Source organism: Galeopterus variegatus, unplaced genomic scaffold (genome assembly GCF_000696425.1).
Source record: "Galeopterus variegatus unplaced genomic scaffold, G_variegatus-3.0.2 Scaffold2899, whole genome shotgun sequence".
NCBI lineage: Eukaryota > Metazoa > Chordata > Mammalia > Dermoptera > Cynocephalidae > Galeopterus > Galeopterus variegatus.
The window spans coordinates 103,849-125,597 of NW_007729010.1; the positions used below are offsets into that span (position 1 = coordinate 103,849).

General features: G+C 37.1%; 1 protein-coding gene across 2 annotated transcripts in view; it reads left to right on the plus strand.

Annotated features, from left to right (window-relative positions):
- CNTN4 (contactin 4) overlaps nt 1-21,749 on the plus strand; it is a 141,228-nt gene that overhangs the window by 90,831 nt on the left and 28,648 nt on the right. The window contains exons 1-2 of one of the 2 annotated variants that reach the window (XM_008583384.1): nt 4,663-4,692; nt 19,400-19,575. In XM_008583384.1, the coding sequence (XP_008581606.1) occupies nt 19,414-19,575 (162 nt within the window). In that variant the 5' untranslated portion in view covers nt 4,663-4,692; nt 19,400-19,413. Of the gene's footprint in view, nt 1-4,662; nt 4,693-19,399; nt 19,576-21,749 lie in introns of those variants that run through there. The other variant, XM_008583385.1, reaches the window with a different exon arrangement.

Sequence of the window (21,749 nt, forward strand, 5' to 3'; positions counted from 1 at the left end):
AGCTTAGTATGAGAAACAGAAACCTTCCACCCCTCTTTTCCTCTTTCCTTAAGGCAACCACTTTCATCTCTCTGGTCTTTGTTATTTATTTGGCTTTCTATTGTCTTTCATCTTTAAATAACATGCTTTTATTGCTCTCTCTTGGTTCTTCAGTTTTAGGGATAATCTTTTGACTTATTATAGAAAATGAGTTTTTAGCTCTCCTTCACACACCCTCCTAATATAAATAAATCATAGTTCTGGCTAGATCATTAATGTATGATTGCATAACTATGACTATGCAATGCTATTCGCAGGTGAGCAGTGTAACAAACCATGATCTCTTTCTTTCTTTTGTTCATCTTTTTGCTTTTCCTAGTATCTTTTGGTTTGTTTGCTTAATTTTCTATATACATATCACTATTTCAAACCCCAAACCTTTGGCTAATTTTCAAAAACTTCTTTAAATATGATTAGACACATACTATTAAATGTCCTTCTAGAATGTTCCTTCACAGTCCTCCTGGTAATTTCCATTATCTCTTTCCTATTTTGGATTCCCTATTTCCTAGATCTTTTGTTTTTCTCTTTTCCTGATTTATTCTTTCATCTTTTGAAACATATCCTACAGATTTGTTCTGAAAAACACTTTGCTTCTCTACAAGTTTCTCTTTTTTACTCTCGAACATGATGGTAGTTTGGCTAGGACTGGAATTCTAGGATAGAAATTATTTTTCTTCTGAATTTTGGAGGTATTGATCCATCATATTCCAAATTCCAAAACAATTGTAATTTCTGTTCTTTTGGAATGTGACTTGTTTCTCTCTCTTTTTCTCTCTCTCAGCAACTATAGGCTATTTTCTGTGTCTCCATTATTCTGAATTTTCACAATATTATGTTTTGGTATAGAGTCTAATTTTATCTTTCCTGGTTGATATTTAATTTGGAACCTTTTTTCTCTCTGTTCAAGGAAATTCGGGTGTGGGGCAGGGGGTTGTTTAGAGTTCATTTCTCTTCTGCCTTTATCCTGTTCTCTTTATCTAGCACAGTCCTACAGTTTTTTCTGTTATTTGTCCCATATTTCATCTCCTTGCATTTTTGCTCTATCCTCCAGAAACTTTCCTCAGATTTCTGTAACAACTATTTTCACCTCTGCCATTGCCAGGCAAACAAAAGCAAATGGCTAGACATCAGACCTGCTGACGCAGCATTCTCAGGAGGAAACTCATGGAGAGGTGAGCAGTAGCAGGAGCTCAGGTTCCCCATTGTCCATGGCATTCCAGGGAAACCCACAGAGATCTAGCAAGCAGTCAGGTTCCAAAAGTGGGGTGCCAAACCTGGGGCTTTAGGGCTTCAAACTGCATGATTGTGGAAGCACCAGCTTCTTTCTTAACAAACCTGTAGGCTAAGAGGGAAAGCCTTGTAGTTACTAGTGAGGTGAGCAAGTGGCAGGAACACCTCCTCAGTAGCCACAATTGGAGAAGTCCTCGGCCTTCCCCGACATGACTGGGGCTAGTTGCTAAGTGTTAGTGTTGATTAGGATTGATTGTCTTAAACACTGGGCAGTGGCTAGTTTCTGCGGAGCATTGCATAAAACCTCCTCCTTTGCTGGGAGGCCAGCCTACAAGAAATAAGTCTTAGACAAGTTAACCTTTGCCTCTTCATGATCATGGCTTAAATTTCTAGAAACTCTTTTTTAGTCTCAATGTTTCTCATCTGTAGTATCCTTTTCTTGTTTATGTATTAATTCAATATCTTATTTTTATGAAAATATTAATAGAATTTCTTTTCACTTGGTTTGAACTTGACCTTTATGTTAGAGACAATCCCCATATGTCTCATTATTCTTAGTTGTCAGCCTGTATGTAAGAATGAGGCACTAAAAAGCTAACAGGAAGCCATGAACGTGCAGATGAACATTATTGACTGTGAGTTCAGTATGGCTGAACCATTTCCTTGGGAAACTCCCTTACCCATGTCAAAATTTTTAGGTCTTTCCATAATGCTGATCGCTGCCTATACGAAGAGTATTCAGTCTCCTTGGTGGAGAACACAGGTCTCACTGCCGGTGTCCTGGGCGCCATATTGAGGAAGGAGACTGGGAATCTCAGCATCCATTATATGAACATTCTCTATACCTTTGCTACCTGCAACTAACTTGGGACCCTGTGGCCCAGAGACCTTCTTTGGTATTACCTGCAGAGAAAGTAAAATATCAGCATACTTCTGGGGTGGGAAGGGCTAGTCACCTTGCTACATGAAGTTAAGGGAGAGTATCTAGGGACCTAATTGGTTCTAAGCAACATTTATCCAGTTCTCTGTTACCTGCACTTCCAGCAGTACCTGATGCCAACAATTCCTGAATCTTTGGGGGGTATTTTTATAGACTAAGTCAGGCTACTTTTTGTTTTCCCCCACTGCCAGCTTTAGGATGCAGGGTTTCTTGTCTGCTAACCTTTCAGTTGTTTCAGTGTCCCCAGTTTTAGTAGGAATACCTCCTAACCACTCTCTCTGTTCATATAGTCTTATGCCTTTTTAAAAAAAAATCTCTGTACTGTTTAAAGAAGTTTTAGAAGGTTTCTAGAACCCCAATGGGGTTATTATAAAGAGGAAATGAGACAACTTCTGGAAAGAAGCCAGCACAGTGCCTGACACACAATCACAGTGATTATTTTTGTTTTGTTATTATTCTATCTTTGTGAAATCATCCAAGTATATAAATTATTTTTGGTCAGCTTTATATGGTGAAATAGCATGGACAGGGAGGGTCCTGTGAAATTAAGACCTGTATAGCTCACCTCACCACCTGTCTTAGGTTATCATATAACTGTGATTTTTTTTTTTTTTTTTTCCGGTAAGGGGATCACAACCTGTGGCATGGTGTTGTCTGCACCACGCTCAGCCAGTGAGTGCACCTTTTCTCCCCTGAAACTTCCTGCACATAAAACACAAGGATCCAGGCACAAATGCGTTCAATGATAATGATGTGATGATGATGATGACAATGACAGTGATGATGATGATGATGATGATGATGATGATGATATCTAACTTATACGAAGTACTTAAAATGTTCATCATATTACATGCAGCCATAGGACTATTACAAGTTAATTTACAAATTAACTGACTTACAGGTCAAGTAACTTACCTATAATGTTCAATGATAATGATTTGATGATGATGATGACAATGACAGTGATGATGATGATGATGATGATATCTAACTTATACGAAGTACTAAAAATGTTCATCATATTACATGCAGCCGTAGGACTATTACAAGTTAATTTACAAATTAACTGACTTACAGGTCAAGTAACTTACCTATAATCAGTCACCTAGTAAGTGGAAGGGCTAAAATTTGCATCCAGATTTTCCTGATTCCAGAGCTCATTTTCTTAACCATTTCTAGTCTGTAAGAGCAGTTTTCTATCTAGAAGCTGCACCTTTCACTGCCACAGTCTAGACAGCAGTTTTCAGTTTGGATCTACATAGTATAGTTATCTATCTTTACACCTGAATAATGTTATTTTACTTAGGATTTCTATCTTCATCAAAATGTTGATTAAGATCATGTAGGGCTTCTGTATTAATCCATTTCTGTTGCTTATAACAAAATACCTGGAACTGGATAATTTATAAAGAAACAATATTTATTGCTTACAGTTTCTGAGGCTGGGAAGTCCGAAGTCCAGGGAACATATTTGGTGAGAGCCTTGGTGCTGGCAACAGTAACAGCAGAGTATCACATTGCAAATATGGTGGAGCAGAGAGCAACAGACTTCATGTTCCCCTTTTAAAGCCCCACGAACCACACTCCTGGCCACCATTTTTAATCCATGCTCTAGGGCATGGTCCTACAATCTAACCACCTCTTTAAGGGCCCGCCTCTCAATTACCATAAAAGGATTCCCACTTTCAACAGTTAACAGTGGGGATTAAGCCACAATGAGGTTGGGGGCGGGGGCATCCAATCTATAGCAACTATTAAATAGCATTTACATTACATTAGATATTATAAATAATCTAGAGATGACTTAAAGTATATGGGAGGATGTGTGTAGGTTATTGCAGTTTACATCAGGGACTTGAGCATCCAGGGATTTTGGTATCCATGGGGGTCCTGGAACCAATCCCCCACAGTACTGAGGGATGAGTGTATTACATAATAGATAATGAATTGTTTTAAAACTTGGGGATGTCTTAAATCCACATACTTTTGCCTCCTCTTGAGCTGAGCCTTCATTTATGAAGCTGGGCTCCATAAATAACCAAGACATATTACAACATTTGGAAGCAGTTGACAATAAATTCTGATTCTTTGGCTTTCTCAGAGCTGTTTCTTGCCTTGTTCTCTTGGATCCTTTTCTCACCTCGTCACTCTGGGCTCAGTGAGATTCCTGTTTTTGTCTCTTCCTTCCTATGTCCTGACTCCTGCGAGGACCTCTGGTTCCAATGTATTATGTCACATTCTATCAGAATAAGAAGAAAAATAGGCAAAGATCATTTATCCCTAAATGTTGGCAGCCACGCAAATACCTCTTTCACAATGAATTACAGTGAGTAGTGAGCTGCAGTCATAATGGAACAGAAATCAGAAACTTATAGGGCTTTTGAGTCAACCAAATCTGGGTTGAGTATCTGTTTTCTCCTTCTAATTAGATCTGTGGCCTTGGGGGAATATACTTAACCTCCCTAAAGGAACCTCAGGTACGTTGTCTATTAAATGGTGTAATAATGATACCTGTATCATATAGCTGTGAGGTTTAACTGCTAGTAATCCATTTTATAGATATTTATTGAGCACGTATTTTGTGTCAATAACTACACTGTGTATAATGTATCTATGCTGAATAAGAGAGATATGTTCTCTGCCTTCACAATGCCTATATTTTAGTGAGGTCATAAATGCAGGTATGTAGCACAGATCCTGGCACATGGTCTGTGTCAGCTTCTCTTATGATAAAAATGATGGTGATGGTGGCTGTTATGGTATCATCACCATTTGACCAAGAACCTGAAAGGGTAATCCCAGCCTATGGGTACTAGGCATCAATAGAAAATGTACTTGTTCTCTTTTTTCCTCCTCATGTAATGATGTAACAGATGACCACAAAACCAAAAGGAAATGTTTATAAACACATTCCCTGAACACCTTGATGGATATACTGCAATATTAGCTCTTGATGAGCATTACAAAGGTAAACAGTTTAACAATTTCTTTTAAACACACATTAAATCTTCTGCTGAGAGACAGAGGATTTACAGATTTTCAAAAATCATAAATGAAAGTAACTTCTTCCATCACCAAGGTGAATGGTTATCTTCATAATCAGGAAGCATCAGGGTTATTTTTTATCATGCAACCCTACAGATGCAGCATTGTCTGTATTCATGTTTTACCTCCTTTTCTAACCTGTGGTCTAATGATTCTTTCTGAATTTTCTGCCTTTCTCATCAGTTTCACAATTACTCCTTTTGGGTAATTTTCCAGTGACATCCTTTCCTTTTGGAATGTGCATTTATGCAGTCCTCCTACTTAAGAAGCCAGAATATTGTTGGTGCATGAAGTATCTTTGGTGTCTTTGGAATTTAGCTGCTAGCTTGAAGCATCTGGCAATGGTATATAAACTCCTGTACTTGAGCATTCATGCTTGAACCAGAAATTACTTTGTCATCTTCACCGGCTTTTATTAAGCAGCCAACAGCTGTCTTGGAACTATGACTTACTACAGTGAGCTCTCTCCCTTAGAATGTCACCTTCTTACTCTGAAAATAAGTGTCATCTTCTCTTTTCTTTCCAAGTAAATTTTTTGGCATAAATAGCAACAGTAATAATAATATCTCACACTGTGTAGCTCTTTATGGTTTATAAAGCATGTTAAAATCCATTAACCCATTTTGAGTTTCATAATCATCCTGGGATGCCAAATATCATCACCTCCAAACTACAGATGAAAAAACTACAGCTCAGAAATATCAAATAACATCTTGGTGGTTAAATACCTAATCAGTGCAATGTGTCCAAACCTGGAAACTAGGTCTTTAGATACTAAATTGAGTGTTTTATACATTTCATTATGCTGACATTTTTAGCAAAACATATTTCAACATCAGAGCATCACTAAGAGAAGGTCTTATCCACCCTGAGAAATAAGTTCCAGCTACCATTTCTGAGATGAGCTCTGGGACAAGGCTTATTTCTAGTGAAATGAGTGCCAAGCTTATTTCTGGTGTTCCAGCATTGTTTGAGAGTTTCTGCCATGGGAAAAGATGGCAGGGTGTTCTGTTGGCTGCCGTGAACAGTGTATCTAGTGTGAATGGTGCCCTCTGCAGTTGTGAAAAGTGGCAAGTCCTAATATGGTGGCTAAATGCAAGACAGTCTTTCAAATGGGTAATGGATACAAAAGGACTTTATAAACTATGGAATGATCTACAGATGCAAAGGACCCTGTGCCTTGCACACGTTGCCTGCTTTGATGAATGAATGAACGAACTGATTTTTCTTACTTATCTCTCTACAAGTATTGGTCTATTTGATGCTGTAGCGATTTGCAATGCTTCGTTCTCTCTTTCACACTACAGCCAGAGAGACATCATAGGGTCTTGACATGAGTCATACAAATAATGAATACATATTTGGCATAACCTGGAATGGGGTCATGCCTCACTATCTTCCCTACCAATAGTGAGCTGTTAGATTTTAATGGATAATCTAGAAAGTAGGTACATTTCCTGTCAAGTTTTTAAAAATTTGTTGAGGAATGGACATCTAAGTGCACATACACACAGAGAGAGCACACACATATGAATACATACCCTAAGAATTTTGTGTGTTTTAATTCAAGTAATTAATAAGTTTCTGGAATTAGGAAGTCATTTTTTTTTCAGCTAACCAAGATCTAGCCAAAAAGCTGTTTCTCTTTTTGCCCTTAATAAATCTCTTTCTAGAAAGTATCCTACCAGTTTTTAAAGCTGACCATTACTCAATATTTTCAGAGAGTAGCACTAGAGTACTTCATTTAGCACCATGGCAGAGCCTAGCTGTCATTGTAGAGGGCAGTAAATGTACAATTGGAAAATGTGCGACTTTGGGCTAAATCAGAACTCTGACTCAAATTCCAGGCACCCTATAGGTGGAAGTAGCAAAATACAGCTTATCTATAAATGGCTATAAAGAATGCAACTTGCCTAACAAAGGTTTTCTATTTTAATATCCTAAAAACCAAAGGATGGAAGGACTAACTTTTCACTTTTAAAAAGTTCTTTTGGGCCGGCCCGGTGGCGCACTGGAGAGTGCGCCGCTTGGGAGCGTGGCGGCACTCCCGCCGAGGGTTCGGATCCCATGTGGAGACCGGTTCCCACTCACTGGCTGAGCGCGGTGCGGGCGCGACACCGAGGGTTGCGATCCCATTACCGGTCAGTAAAAAAGACAAAAAGGGGAAAAAAAAAAAAAAGTTCTTTTGTGGCTATGTGCATGCATTCCTCCTGGGGTGAGTGTCCTTTATTCAGCATGTGATGTTGTTGGTGTTTGGGGAGTAGAAGACTCCCCTGCTTTCTGCCTGCACCATTCTTGCTCTGTTTCTGTGTTTTCCTCACCTTTTCCTCATCTACCAGCTTTCCCATTCTCCCCCACCTCCACTACTCTTCACATAGATTAGATCTAAGTTTTAAAGTATTTGATATATCTTTGGATTTTTATGTTTCCTGTACCTAATTTAAAAGACATGAAAAGTTGTAAACAACACTCTGATAGTAAACTAAATTAAGATGCTTTAAGCTTCTCTGACCCTCAATTGATTTTTTTCTCTTTGGGTCAGCGACTCTCAATAAAAAGAAAAGTTTCCCTATCTCTAGTGTGGAAGATTGCAGTAAATGTGCAGTGACCCTCAAACCTACCCCAGAGAGTAGTTCTTCTTTCCAAGAATGTGCTTTCCAACAATTTGCCTCTTTCTCCTCAAAATGAAGAGCAGTAACAAAATTGTAATTCAGGACTTTCATAATTTTTATTCTGCTTCCTTTAAATTTCACTGAATGTGTATACAGATCCCACTCTGAAGCATGCAACAGGAAGAATCCTTTAGTTAACTAAACTCGTGATGTTTCACCTAATGTGCTCACCAAGGGAGCATTTCAACAATTGCAACAGCCTAGAAGCTATGAATAGTTGCTCACTCTGAAGGATTTCAGGAAAATGTTCAGTTAGAATTACAAACAGCCCCCAAACAAGGCTGGTGGACCAGACTGCTAGAGGAGTGGGGAGGGTGGGTGGTTTGATTTCATTTTGCAGAATGCTTTATAAATCAATCCTACGTAATGTCACCAGGTTATTAATACCTTCTGTTTTAAACTTCATATGCTCCTCAGTGACCCCTTTTCAAATCTATAAGCAAACAAAGAAGTACTGCTTTAGAATATGAGAATTATTGTCTTTTTCCCAAGACGCAGAGTTCTTAAACTGAAGAATCTGAAAAAAATGTAGGAATTTGCTGACCGGAGCAGGTTAAACAGAAAGGAGGGACACTTTCTCCTTCTGCTGAGGTTCCAGCACCATCTACTGTCCAGGATATTAATCTTTCCTCACGTTGCAGACTGCATGAATGGGCACTCGGTTGTTACTTTGCATGTAATGACAATGGAAGGCATTGCCTTTGGAATTCATTGTCCTTGCCTCAAGGTGTACATTTCATTTCTTTCGTAGTTTAAGTAAATATTCACTTACTTTGTATCCATACATTCAGTCAAATGCCCATCAGATGCACTAATATATTCCTTTAATCAGCAAAGACCTCATTAATGCCATTCTTATGCATTGTCTATGATGGAATTCACTTTATTTCACTGACACTAATGGGATTTCTTTGGGACCCTTTTGCCCAGTGATTCATAAGGGAGAATTACTCATGTGTAGTAGCTGAAAGAAACAGGCCTATAATCCCTCCTCAAACAGAAAGAATTGTAATTATTATTTTGATAGAAGTGTTCCTCCATGGGTAAAAGATACCTGTGGTTCCATTTATGATTCTTTTTTATCTTCCTTCACAGTCAAAGGAATGCCATGGAGTGATTTTAGATACAATTTATTTAATTTTTCAATGAGAATACTTTTTCCATCCATCCTTTTAGATTGTCATTTCTTTTAATCATAAAGAAAGCTTCAAAAAGAAAACATGAGGGTAAACTTTATATATCTCCACCCACACACACCTCTGTTATTACTTGCTACTTTGCTCGGGCAGTATTTTTATTCATAACAGAAGCTTAGGCACCTGCATAAAATTCTTTGCGTTTAGAAAGACATCCCAGCTGAGAAACTCTACTACTAAAACAGGGCACAAATTCAAAACCAAGAGGTTTGCTTTCCCTGGTAGTAGGTAAAAATAAGAGCAAACAAGTTGACCATGAATGATTTTAAGACAAATTATAACTTGCTTATTAAAAACAAACAAACAAAACCCCTTATTAATAGTTGTAACAAAGTTGTAACAAACCTAGAGCATGTGGGTGTCATTAGAACAGTCTGCAAAATTAACTAGGTATTTTATGCTACTACATTTTGACCAGGCAAACCTAGTAACTTTGATTATCATTTGGCTGCTTGTTTCCCAAGTACCTACACCTGGTCACCCTCAATTGGCTTGTGCATAGCAGTTTCCATTTGTTGAAGTCAAACTTATTAAACAGCTTTGCTTTGTGTTTTCTCCCCAGTCCTTGAAAATAGATCAGTAAGCATTCTGCTCAGGGGTGATTTGTAAATTGCCCTGTAGAAGGCTCCAGTTTGTGCTCCATCCGACTGGGTTCACAATTTGCCTTGTGTTTTTTCTGATGTCATTTGTCAAGTTGCACAAATTGTTCAAAGAACCAGGTTGCAATACTACGTGGCAGTGCTTTTTGGCACTAATCAATTAAAAACCTTGACTCATGAACGTGCCCTATGCCATTGCTGTGTTTTTCTGCCCCCTAAAAGGGCAGATTTACTTGTCTTCAGCCAAAATAAAATTATCCAGTTTTTTCCCAACTGGTTCCACTTCTTTTTTTTATACAACAATGTCACATTTTAATTGTGTTCACAAAAAGGTAAGAGAAACAAGGATGCAATTGAGAAAAATAGCCTATGTTTGTCTTAAAATTTTAAAAATTCTCAATTCTCAGGCATGGCTACTCAATAGATAACAAATCTTGATGAAAAGTAAACATGTCTAAAAGAAATCAAATGATTTCCAAAGGAATACTAATTATAACCAACATGGATATTTGGAAACATACCTAACATACAGATGCCCAATGTTATCTGAATGATGATACACTGAATATATTTTATTTCATCAGAATATATGGGCAATTAAAGCCCATGCCTAAAGTCAGGGCCTTGATCTAGGCTCCCTGCCAGGGAACTGGGACAAACAATAACAAAATTCTCTACCCAGATTTGAGAACTTTAAAGGATATTTACCGATGGTCAGAGTGGACAGCAAGGACAACCAAGGAAAAAAGGGACAGACCTGCACAAGACAGGGTGAAATGACCTATATTTTGCTAGGCTATAGGGTGCAAACCCCAAATCCCTCATATACCCTGATTCAGGCCTTCACAACCATACAACAGGGGGGAGGAGTGCTCATGAGGAGAAAAACTACCTTATAAGATGAACTTCCAATCCAAAATTACATAGATCACGAGGAAGTCTGCCACCATAAGAGGCAGTCAGCAAATACAGCAAAGAAGAATTCATACCTGCAAAAGTAACAATAATGGAATAATCTAAAATGGATTTTTGGCTAAGTATGTGTGGATTTCTCAAGAATAACCTCACCCACCATCATTCCCTACTTCCCCACCTAATGCCCTGTCAGAATGGATTCGTTTCTGAAAAGTAACTCAGGAGAAAAAGGACAAACTGGAAACTATGGTGTTTTTGTTTGTGTGTCTGTTTTAATAGCTGCTTTAAAATGTAGACTAATCACCCAGCAGAGAATAATAATTAGAAAATCAATCAATTTTTTTTCCATTTAAGAATAAATTATTCTTTGAAAGCTAAATATAATTTTAAGCAATGCCTTGCTCCTGACAAGTTATTTTATGGATGTTTCGACTCAAAACTTCTCCCTGCTGTGAAATGCAGAAACTCAGTGTATAAATTTTAGTAAAGCGATACATTTCCTTTGTTCATTCTTCTTCTTATAAGTAGCATAAAACTTTAATTTTTAAATAGCATATGCTCTAGAATTAGAGTTAGCTATCTTTTTAATTTTATTGTTCTGTGGTGTATTCGCTTTAAATATTTACATTTTAAGTATGAAAGCAATCTTCCCTTCCATTCCATTCCCTTCTCTTCCCATCTTCCCTTCCCTTCCTTTCCCAGTGCAGAGGAGTAATCACAGTGGCTGAGGTGCAGGATGGTGAGAAGTTTGGAGAGCTGTATGGAGGCATTGGTCTGTGAGCCCAGAATCCCAGGATGTGGTATGGTTGCTTGTGGATGCAGAGGTAGTGGGCAGAGGACATAGCTAGCAAGGTTGAGGGACTGGTTATACTGAACAAAAAAGCAAGTTGATTAAACAGATTGACTAAATGTATTCAGGATAAGATATAGAAATAGCTTTAGATATATATGTTTTATACATATGTGTATACACACACACACACACGATGGCATTTGCCTGGCATTTGCCTGGTGTGTGTGTGTGTGTGTGTGCGTGCGCACGCGCGCGTGTGTGTGTAAAGAGAGAGAGAGAAGGAAATAAACAAATGCAGTAAAATATTAACTATTGGGGGAGTCTGTGTGAAGGTGAAAGAGTTCATAGTTTTCTGGCAACTTTTCTGTAAATTTGAAATTATTTTAAAGTTAATTTTTTTTTCAAAAGTAAGAAAAAATACAAAATGTGGCCTTAGAAGGAAAAGTCAGTAATGAGCACAGATGAAGGGCCAGAGCTTGCACAGTAAGTGCTGAGTGAACCCCCAGGTGGCTCCCTTTTAATGTTCTGTATTCAGCATTGATCAGCGTAAATAGTTAAGAAATACTTCACTGTAGCTCCCTGATCTACAGCACTTCAAGTTTCAGAGACTTATTTTAATCACTCACCAACATGGCTATCCACAGATCTTCAATAACATATCTTTAACCACCTCTCAAGAGAAGGGACAGAGCTAGCATCAGGGATTTTTATAAGTGTGTGATGTGGTCCCTCACCCCCAGGAACCTGATTACACAGGGAAGAAGCAGGATACATGTAAAAGAGATAAATGGTATTCTTCAGCAATGCACAGGTTTAATGTTGAAGAAATAGAACAGTGAATGCTGACATGCTTCATGAAAGGAAAGGAGCTCCAGAAGTAGGGTGATCAGAAGGGCATATGGGGGAGGTGGCTTGGATTCATATGTTCTCCAAAGAGACAATAGTCTTCCTCCAGCCTGGCTGGCCATCAGGGTAACCTGGCATTTCTCTCTCTGATGGTGCACACCTCCACTTGAATGCTTCTAGAAATGGAGACTAATGTTCTTCTGAGGCAACCCATTTTTCTGTTGGAAAATTCAAATTATTAGAAAGTTATCGCTTATATGGAGTCAAAATATGCCTGTTTGTAGTTATTCTGCTTACTACGTTGGAACAATACAAAGTAAGCTTCATTTATCTTCTGCATATAAACCATTCACATATTTGAAAGCCACTGTCATGTCTCTCCTGATTTCTCTTTCTCATGCTAAATAAACACTTTCAGTTATTTTAGCCATTACAGATTAGACCCTACACTAACCCAAGTGCACTAATCTGTCCATGAATCCAAAGGATGGTCCCAGTAGGTTGTTTTCTGACTAATGCAAAATACAACCAGATTAAATCTCTAAATTAGAAAATCACATGCTATTAATGCAACTCAAGTTTGCATTATCTTTCTTTGACAGCTACATGGACTCTGGACACAGAAATGCTCAAGTCTTGTCCATGTGAGCTGCCAATTTCCTAGCATGTATCTTTGTAGCTGATTTTAAGTGTAGCTTTTTGCCTTTATTCCTATTAAATTTCATTCTATCTGGAAAGGTTGGTCCAGATTGAAATCACTGTGAACCTTGATTCTCATCTAATGTATAGGATATTCCTTTTAGATTTGTATTTTACACAGAAATTATAAATATAGTTTATCTGGCACTGATTCTATTTTATTGAAAGAATGGGACCAACTATAGAGTGATGAAATTCATCACTAGAAATGCTACCGTCAAGATTATTGTCATTATTAATCAACAGTCTTTGTTGTAGCATTTCACTATTACTAAAAATAGTTCTCTGTCCAGTCTCCCTTGCATCATTTGAGGTGAGCTATGAGCTCTTTGACTAGCTCCAGCCCTTTGAACAATCCTATTTTTAAAATTCTCCCTATAAAAATTAATTTGAAAAAAGAAGACACAACCCTGCCTGAATGGCATCATCAAAACCATTACAGTCAAGAAATTTTCTAACACAAAATATGTGTCCCCTTCCATGAATTAAGATGACTAAAGTGCACATTAAATACCTTCCTGGTGGACACCAAGTGAGTATCTTGGCACTGGGAGTGAAAGGTAAAGAAATTAGAAATTGAAGTGAAAGGATTTACATGGTATAGGGCAAGCAACATCAAAATGGAATTCTTCTGTGGACCCAAACGCACTTGTTTTTACACTTAATAAGAGCTATAAATCAGAAAGTCTTTCCATCAACAATGAAAGTCAGAATATAATAGAGCTTGGATAAGTGTTCTAATTTATGTATATAATTGTTGACCTGATTATTAACCAAGTGGTAAATAATTAAATCTTCCTCATGGTTGTTATGATCTTTAGAACAAAGCAGTTAGTCTGCCTTTAGTCATCTATATATTATAGAAAACACTATAAAAAGTAAAAGAACGTTTTTTAAACTCTAGTAGGGTTGAGTACTTGGTAAATATATTTTTTCAAGCATCAGTCCTCTGGAGTTCTGAATTTATCATCTTCCATAGTATGAATCAACCACTAGTTAGAAAGTTTAGGGGTATTGCTGATCCTATTTATTGTTGCTGTTTAATCACATCCAAATTCAGCCATCAATTCATGTCCTGAGTTCTAATTGCCTTTGCGAGTTCTATGCACAGAACAATAGCTGGGGTGACTCTTCAGAACAGGAGTCATAAATATAGGTTCTTCCTGATCTTGATGAATTAAAACCAAAGGAGGGGAGACAGTTTGTTTTGCAAGAAGCCATCTGTTTATTTGTGTACAGCATTTGTATTCAAATTTAAGGAAATTAGTCAAGTAAAAAGCATGAGAATTCACAACACAGAAAACAGGAGTCTGAACAAACATACACTTTGAAAAAAACAAGTAGCTAATGAGATTTTGAGCCTCCTTAGTTTAATCTTCTCTACTCCCCAGGAGACCTTTCTGGTGTGTGTACAGTGCATGACTCACTTTGCATTGATTCTTGCTACATCAGGGCTCAGAACGTGAACTGCAACAAGTGCTAAGTTAATGAATTAGCAACTGTCAGCATAGCATCTGTACTAGCATAATCTTGATTTAGAAAACTTCTCTGGTCCTTAGTTAATGGGCAGTTGAGTTTACCACTAATAAAAATCTGTCCTAGATCTCTACATGTGCATAAAGAGATGAACGTTTCTTTAGGAAACAAATGTCATTTAAAAATGTGAGCCAGAATTTCAAACAGCTCTAGGTTCTGGGGTATGTGCCAACTCCTTGCTCCTTGTCCAGAATTTGTCAAGAGAGAGGAAAACAAGACATTTTTAAGGAGTTGATCCTGGACATTTGACTCTACACTCCTAAATTTGATGCAATCTGAGAGCTTGAGCCAGCATTTTAGGCATAAAATCATCACTGCTTGTTAACCATCTAAAGCAGTCACTTCATTTTTCTTTCAGTAAAGCTCTCTAAAACCATGTACACCCCATGGCAGGAATTCTTTGAATTCCTTCGCCATTCAAATATCTTCAGTTGACTACACATAATTAAGAGTGAAGATTGCTGTTAAGCCCTTAAACTTGTTCTCTGGATGATTTGTGCATACATACTAAGTTTTCAGTGAAATGAGGAGAGGCAGAATAGCAGAAGAGACAGTTCCTTAACCACTTTTAGGCATTAGTCTCCTCATTTGTTAAGTAGGGATGAGGCCAAGGGCTGCCCCCTCTGCCTGGAAGCAGGCAAGAAACAGAACATACCTGAGTCCTAGGCAGGAGTCAAGGGCAGCAGCCCCTGCCTGGAAGCAGGCAATGAGCATGCCAAAAACTCCACTTCCATGTAGGTGGCCCACCACAGCTTTTGCCATAGCCATGTCTGCCACAAAAGTGGCTTGATACCACAGCTGCAGCCACAGCCACCGTGCAGGTGGCCCACCAGACACTCAACTGCATTGACACAAGGAAAGTCACCAGCAGAAACTGGAAAAAGAAGAGGACATGTCTCTCCTCAAAGCCCATTCCAGAGTAATAGAAGAAGCAACTGCTCTACCACATAACCAGACATCAATTTAGAGATACTAGAAATATAAAAACCCAAGAAAATATGACACCACCAAAAGAACACAGTAATTCTTTAAATACCATACCTTATAGAGCATAACTCTTGAAATGACTGAAAAGAAATTCTGAGCAACAATCCTAAGGAAACTCTCTGAGATATGAAAAGACTCAGTTAGACAACATAATGAAACAAGGAAAAAAATTGAGGATGTAAAGGAGGAAATTTACAAAGAGATTAATATCTTAGAGAAGAATGTAGCAGAACTCATGGAACTGAAAGATTCACTCAATGAAATAAAAAAGACAATCAAGAGCTTAAGCAGCAGGCTAGAACAAGCAGAAGAAAGAATTTCTGATCTTGAAGATAGTCTTTTTGAAATAATCCAGGCAGACAAAAAAAAGGAAAAAAGAATTTTTAAAAAATGGGGAAAATCCAAGAGCACTAGCAGGCAACCTCAGGCACACAAACATTTGAATCATGGGTGTTCCAGAAGAGGAGGAGAAAGGAAAAGGCATGGAAAACCTATTCAATGAAATAATAACAGAAAATTTCTCAGGTATAGGGAGAAACATGGACCTTTAGATCCAGGAGGCTCAAAGGTCCCCAAACAGATTCAACCCAAAAAGATTCTCTTCAAGACTCATTATAGTCAAATTGGCAAAGCTCAAAGACAAAGAGAGAATCTTAAAAGAGCTAAGAGAAAAGTGTCAAGTCACCTGTAAAGGAGCCTCTATCAGACTAATAGCAGACTTCTCAATAGAAACTCTATGGGCCAGAAAAAAATGGGATGATATATTCAAAATACTCAAAGAAAAAAACTGCTGGCCAAGAATACTATACCCAGCAAGTTTGTCGTTCAGAAATGTGTAAATTTCAGAAAATAGTGTACTTTCCAGACAAACAAAAACTGCGGGAGCTCACTACCACACAGTAAGCCCTTCAAGAAATCCTCAAGGAAGTCCTGCATCCAAAAAGCAATGATCACTACCATGAATACACAAGAAAGAACCAAATCCACTGATAGAATAAAAAAGCAAACGAGAAGGAAAATGAAAGTAAATCTTACCTCCACAAAAAAACATAATGACAATGTAGCAATAATGCCCTGCTTTATTTCTGATTTTAGTAATTTTTGTCTTCTCTCTCTTTTTTTTTTTCTTTTTTTTTTTTTTAGTCAATCTAGGTAAAGGTTTACAAAATAATTCCCTATTTCATATATTTCTTTTGTAATCTTTGTTATTTCCTATTTATATTTGCTTTTGGTTTAATTTGCTCTTCTTTTTCTACTTTCTTAAGATAGAAGTTTCCATTACTGATTTGAGATTTTTCTTATTTTTAATATAGGTGTTTACAAGTATAAATTTTCCTCTAAGCACTGTACGAGCCCTGCATCCTACAAATTTTGATACCTTGCACTTGATTTTTATCTCAAAGTACTCTCTAATTTCCCTGTGATTTTTTTTTTTCTTACTCATTGTTTATTTAGGAGAGTATTGTTTAATTTCTGCATATTTGTGAATTTTCTAATTGCATTCTGTTATTGTGGTCAGAGAACATATTTTCTATGATCTTAGTATTTTTAAATATATGAAGATTTGTTTTGTGGCCAAAAAATAAAATTAATTAATTAATTAAAATAAATAGGGATGATAATAATACCTATTTGTTAGGAATTAAAGCACTTAACAGTTCTAAGGGGCTCAGTTAGTTATTATGAATGTTATTCCCTCGGCCTTCTTTATATCTGCTGTCCACATCCACATAACAAACAACACATGCCTGGTAGATAAATCAACAAATAAATGAATGATGCATTAAAATGAAAATCTAAATTGCAAAATCAGTGGACAGCTATTTAAAGTAGGATTAGACAACATTTTGCCACATAAATATCATAGAGATATATAATTCTAGCCTGGGATTATCTGTTTCAGTCTTCATTTTATAGATGAGGAAAATTTAAATTCAAATTGTCAGATGATGTGTTCAGTCCAAGTGGGGCTATCCCTAGATTTTTGCTTAGAATAAGATTTGGTCTTACCTCCTTCCCCTATTTAAAAAAAGTCCTAGTCTTTATCTATTCCTGAGGGTCAGTGAATCAATAGAGCAGGTTTTACTACATGACTTGCAAAAGTGAAATAAGGGATTTTCTGTCCTGCTACCTCTTAGCTGGCAGTACCTGTTCACTTCTCATTTAATGGACATCACTCATTCAGTGGTGACTGAAAGCACCGAAATCTACTTATCATGCTCTTTTCTTATTTTCAGAAAACAGCAAAAGTATATCCCATTACTAGATTATAATCTATTTAGGACAGAGATTTCCCTTTTCTAACAACTCAAGATTCAAGATGTTTTCTTTCCATAGTTAGATAGAAGGGTAGAAAAACTGTTTTAAATATTCCCTTGGAAGAGGAAATTTTAGAGTGGGTCATTGGAGAGTAGACCCATCAAAAGTCTCCTATAGGATATAATTTCAAAATTCCCAGCTGAGATTTTAATCTGAGTTTACTTAATAAATATTTATCTACCCCACACCCTGAAACACAATCCTGTGAATATGAAAGAGGATTAATCAATGTTCTTTTCTTTTTTTGTTTAGTTATGATTTTTCTTCTTTGTAATTGTTGCTTGATTTGGGTCTGTTTACTACATAGAAATTTTTGGAAAGGCTGAATTCAGAATTTCATTTGTTAGGCATTTAAATGGACTTTATGTTGAATTGAAACTTCATTTCATCATTGTACTCTCTGACACCATTTAGGAAATCATGTTGCAATGAAAAATAAGGGACTACATGTGTGTAAATGTAGCTTTGGAGTTTATAAACTGTCTGGGCTAAGCAAGCCCTTTTTATCCCCAGTAAAACTGTAATGTAAAGGATAAACCTGAAAACTGATTGGTAGTTCTATTTTATTTTATTTTATTTTGTCAAAACATAATTGATGGTACATATTTGTGGTGTACAGCATTGATTATCAATACATGTGTACAATATGTGATGCTTAAATCAGAATAATTACTGTATTTTTCATTACACAATGTATTCATTTTTTGTGGCCCTTTACCAATCTCTCACCAACCCCCAATTGTCTATTTAAAGAAGTAATGTACGTATATCATTTTATCAGTGATGTTCATTACAGCATTATTTATATTTATTATAAAATTTAAAATGCCTAAAATGCCTCCCAGTTTCTCCATAATGGAACATTATGCAGATTATAAAAATATGATGACAAAGTTATACATACCTATATTATATTAAGTTGAGAAAAAAGGAAAATTGTATGTGTAGCATTTTACAATGATGTAACACAAAACAGCTAAAAAACTATAAACCAAAAGATTGGAGGAAATTATGCCAAAATAAAAATAGAGGTTTTATGTAGGTAGGGATTTTTTGTTGTTTGGGGTTTCTTTTGTTTTGTTTTATTGTCTCTTCTTTAATGTTCCTGAATTTTCTAAATTTTCTGTATTAACACATTTATCATTTTTATAATAGAAAAAAAAGCCCAACAATCTTCAAATTAACGTGGACTTTTCTGTTTGCACTCAACTGAAATGGAGCTTTCTAGTGAAACTGGAGAGATTTGAAAATCTTTTCAAAGAGACAATTTCAGAGCAGACTGCAAGAAAGCGTGCCCTCTGTGAGCATCTTCAGACATCTAACCTCACTGCTCCCAAGCTGAGTTCTGTTGCTCTGCAAAGATTCACATAATGAGTATTTTCATCTTTTCATATTAAAAATAGCCTCCTGGCCTAAATCTGAGCTTCCCAGATGACTGAGGTTTGATGGTCAGAGCCTAAGAAAAAATAAAGCAAAACTACTTAGTACTTCATCTGGCTCTTGGATTCTACATTTTATTTCCGCACAAGCCCACAGGCTTTGTCATTGGTGTTGTTTGTTTTGTTTTAACTCTCCAGATCCAACAAGGGTAATGGTACCTCCTTCCAGTATGGATGTCACTGTTGGAGAAAGTATTGTTCTGCCATGCCAGGTAACACATGATCATTCACTAGACATCGTGTTTACTTGGTCGTTTAATGGACACCTGATAGACTTTGACAAAGACGGGGACCACTTTGAAAGAGTTGGAGGGGTAAGTATTAATATCAAACTATGCACAGGAAACATAGGATGCAACTGAACTTCTCAAAACTGACTCATACTAACTTGTTTAGACTAACTCGAAAAGAAATATAGTCACTCTGTTATAATTTTGTTCAAGCACCATTTTTAAAGAAATTCTTGGTTAATTCCTGCTCCTTTTTGCATAATAAATGCAGCACTGCTAATTGAACAACTCCAACTCCACATAGCAGGCCTGCTCTCTAATCCGCACAACAATCCTACAGGTTAGTTCTTCATTCCTGTGTGTGAATGAGGAAATTGAAGCTCACAGGAATTGTATCACTTGCCTTGACATCATAGGTACTAAATTGCAGAACTAGGCTTTAAACTTCAAATCCCAAGCTCTATGGCCCACACCGTAGAACCTGATACAGAAAATAGCATAAGGATAGTTTCCTTATATGTTTTTAGGCTGCTAATTAAATTCCCTCTGGCTCTTGTAGAAGACTCATCATTGTGAATTTAGAACTTTCTTTCTTGCATCTGAAAGTCTGATTTGGTTATTTATTATCTTCAGGTAATTTGAATCCAAATGGTTGGGTTTTCAAAATGCCTTACTTTCCATAAAAATATGTATTATCACTGAACACATAACAAGAAGAGGTTAAATCTGGAAACAATTCGTGTCTATCACAATCATCCTCAAATTTTTTTTCTTCCCTAAAACAGCCTTACATTCTCATTGTAATAAAGATTCACTGTGGCTGCCATTCTCATGGAAAAATCCAACCAAAACACAGCAGAATATAAAAACGGAGCTATGATTTGAAAAGCCCTCCTCACCCTCTATACTGCTATAAGAATCTGATTTGTCCACCCCATCTTACCCTCCCCTCCTTTACGTTGAAAATAAATGGTCTAAAGTTTACAAAGTTATCGCAAAACACAGCAGAATATAAAAATGGAGCTATGATTTGAAAAGCCCTCCTCACGCTCTATGCTGCTATAAGAATCTGATTTGTCCGCCCCATCTTACCCTCCCCTCCTTTACGTTGAAAATAAATGGTCTAAAGTTTACAAAGTTATCCCTATGATATACCAGAGGCATCTTGTCCACCCAGCTATAGTACTAGACCTGTTCATGGCTTTCTTGCTGGCTTTCTCAAACAGTGTTTCTCATTTGAGTCACAGAATACCAAAAACTATTTGAATGACTTTCTCAATTCTCCCAAGGATGGTATCCAACTGATACCATGTTAGATGCACAGGAAAGAAAATAATTTATTACTTTAGTGGATACCTTGGTTCATTAGGGATTCTCTCTTGGAACCCCAGTTGAGAAAGGCTGGATGAAGTTGCCAGTATTAACCATTCTAGACCTCTTTCATATGATTCAGCTTAATAATTTGTGCTAAGTAAGAGGGAGATTAACTACTTCACAAGGGCATGGAGGGTATTAAATACCTTGAGGTCTAGAAAAGTTCATAGCCCAATGACTACCACAGAAGTACTTGATAAACTTCAATGGTTGTACTAATTGAAGGAAGAGGTAACACTGATTGTAATAACAGGAAAGTATAAAATTGAGAAAATTCTTCATATATGAAGCAGAATATTTGTTTTCACACTAAAAACAATTTCCTGGGCAGTGTAGATATTAAAAAATATTATCCCCCAGAATAGCACAGGCACCAACCAATCAGAACAGATACCTGACCTGTTACAACAGATATCCTGCCAATCAGACGCATGTAGCCTTTACGCTGGATTGGTGCCAGGGCTGAGGCACAGATGGGAATCAAGCACTAATGGTCACCATTTGCAGAGACTGCTGTCTGTAGAATTGCTGTTATTCATTTATCATATAGGAAATGTCTGTCTCCTCTGTGAAACTGATGCTAACCCGAACAGCTATTGCTAAGAAATAAGCATAAAATTAAGGACAGCAGTACAGCTTGTGAAATCTAAGTGTATTAGCTACCAGGATCATTAATATCTATAGAGTTAGAACTTAATAAGAGAAGAGATAAGCGAGTGCAGTTCTGAGGTCAAGTCCATTTCAGTTTCTACTTCCTGAGTCAGCATGGTGATGGTTGGTAGAGTCAGCCTACTGAGGTTTCAGAAAAGTTATTATTCCACTGTCCTCTGATACTCCTGAGTGCTGTCAGGAACAGAACAGACCACGGGGGGGGGGGGGGGGGG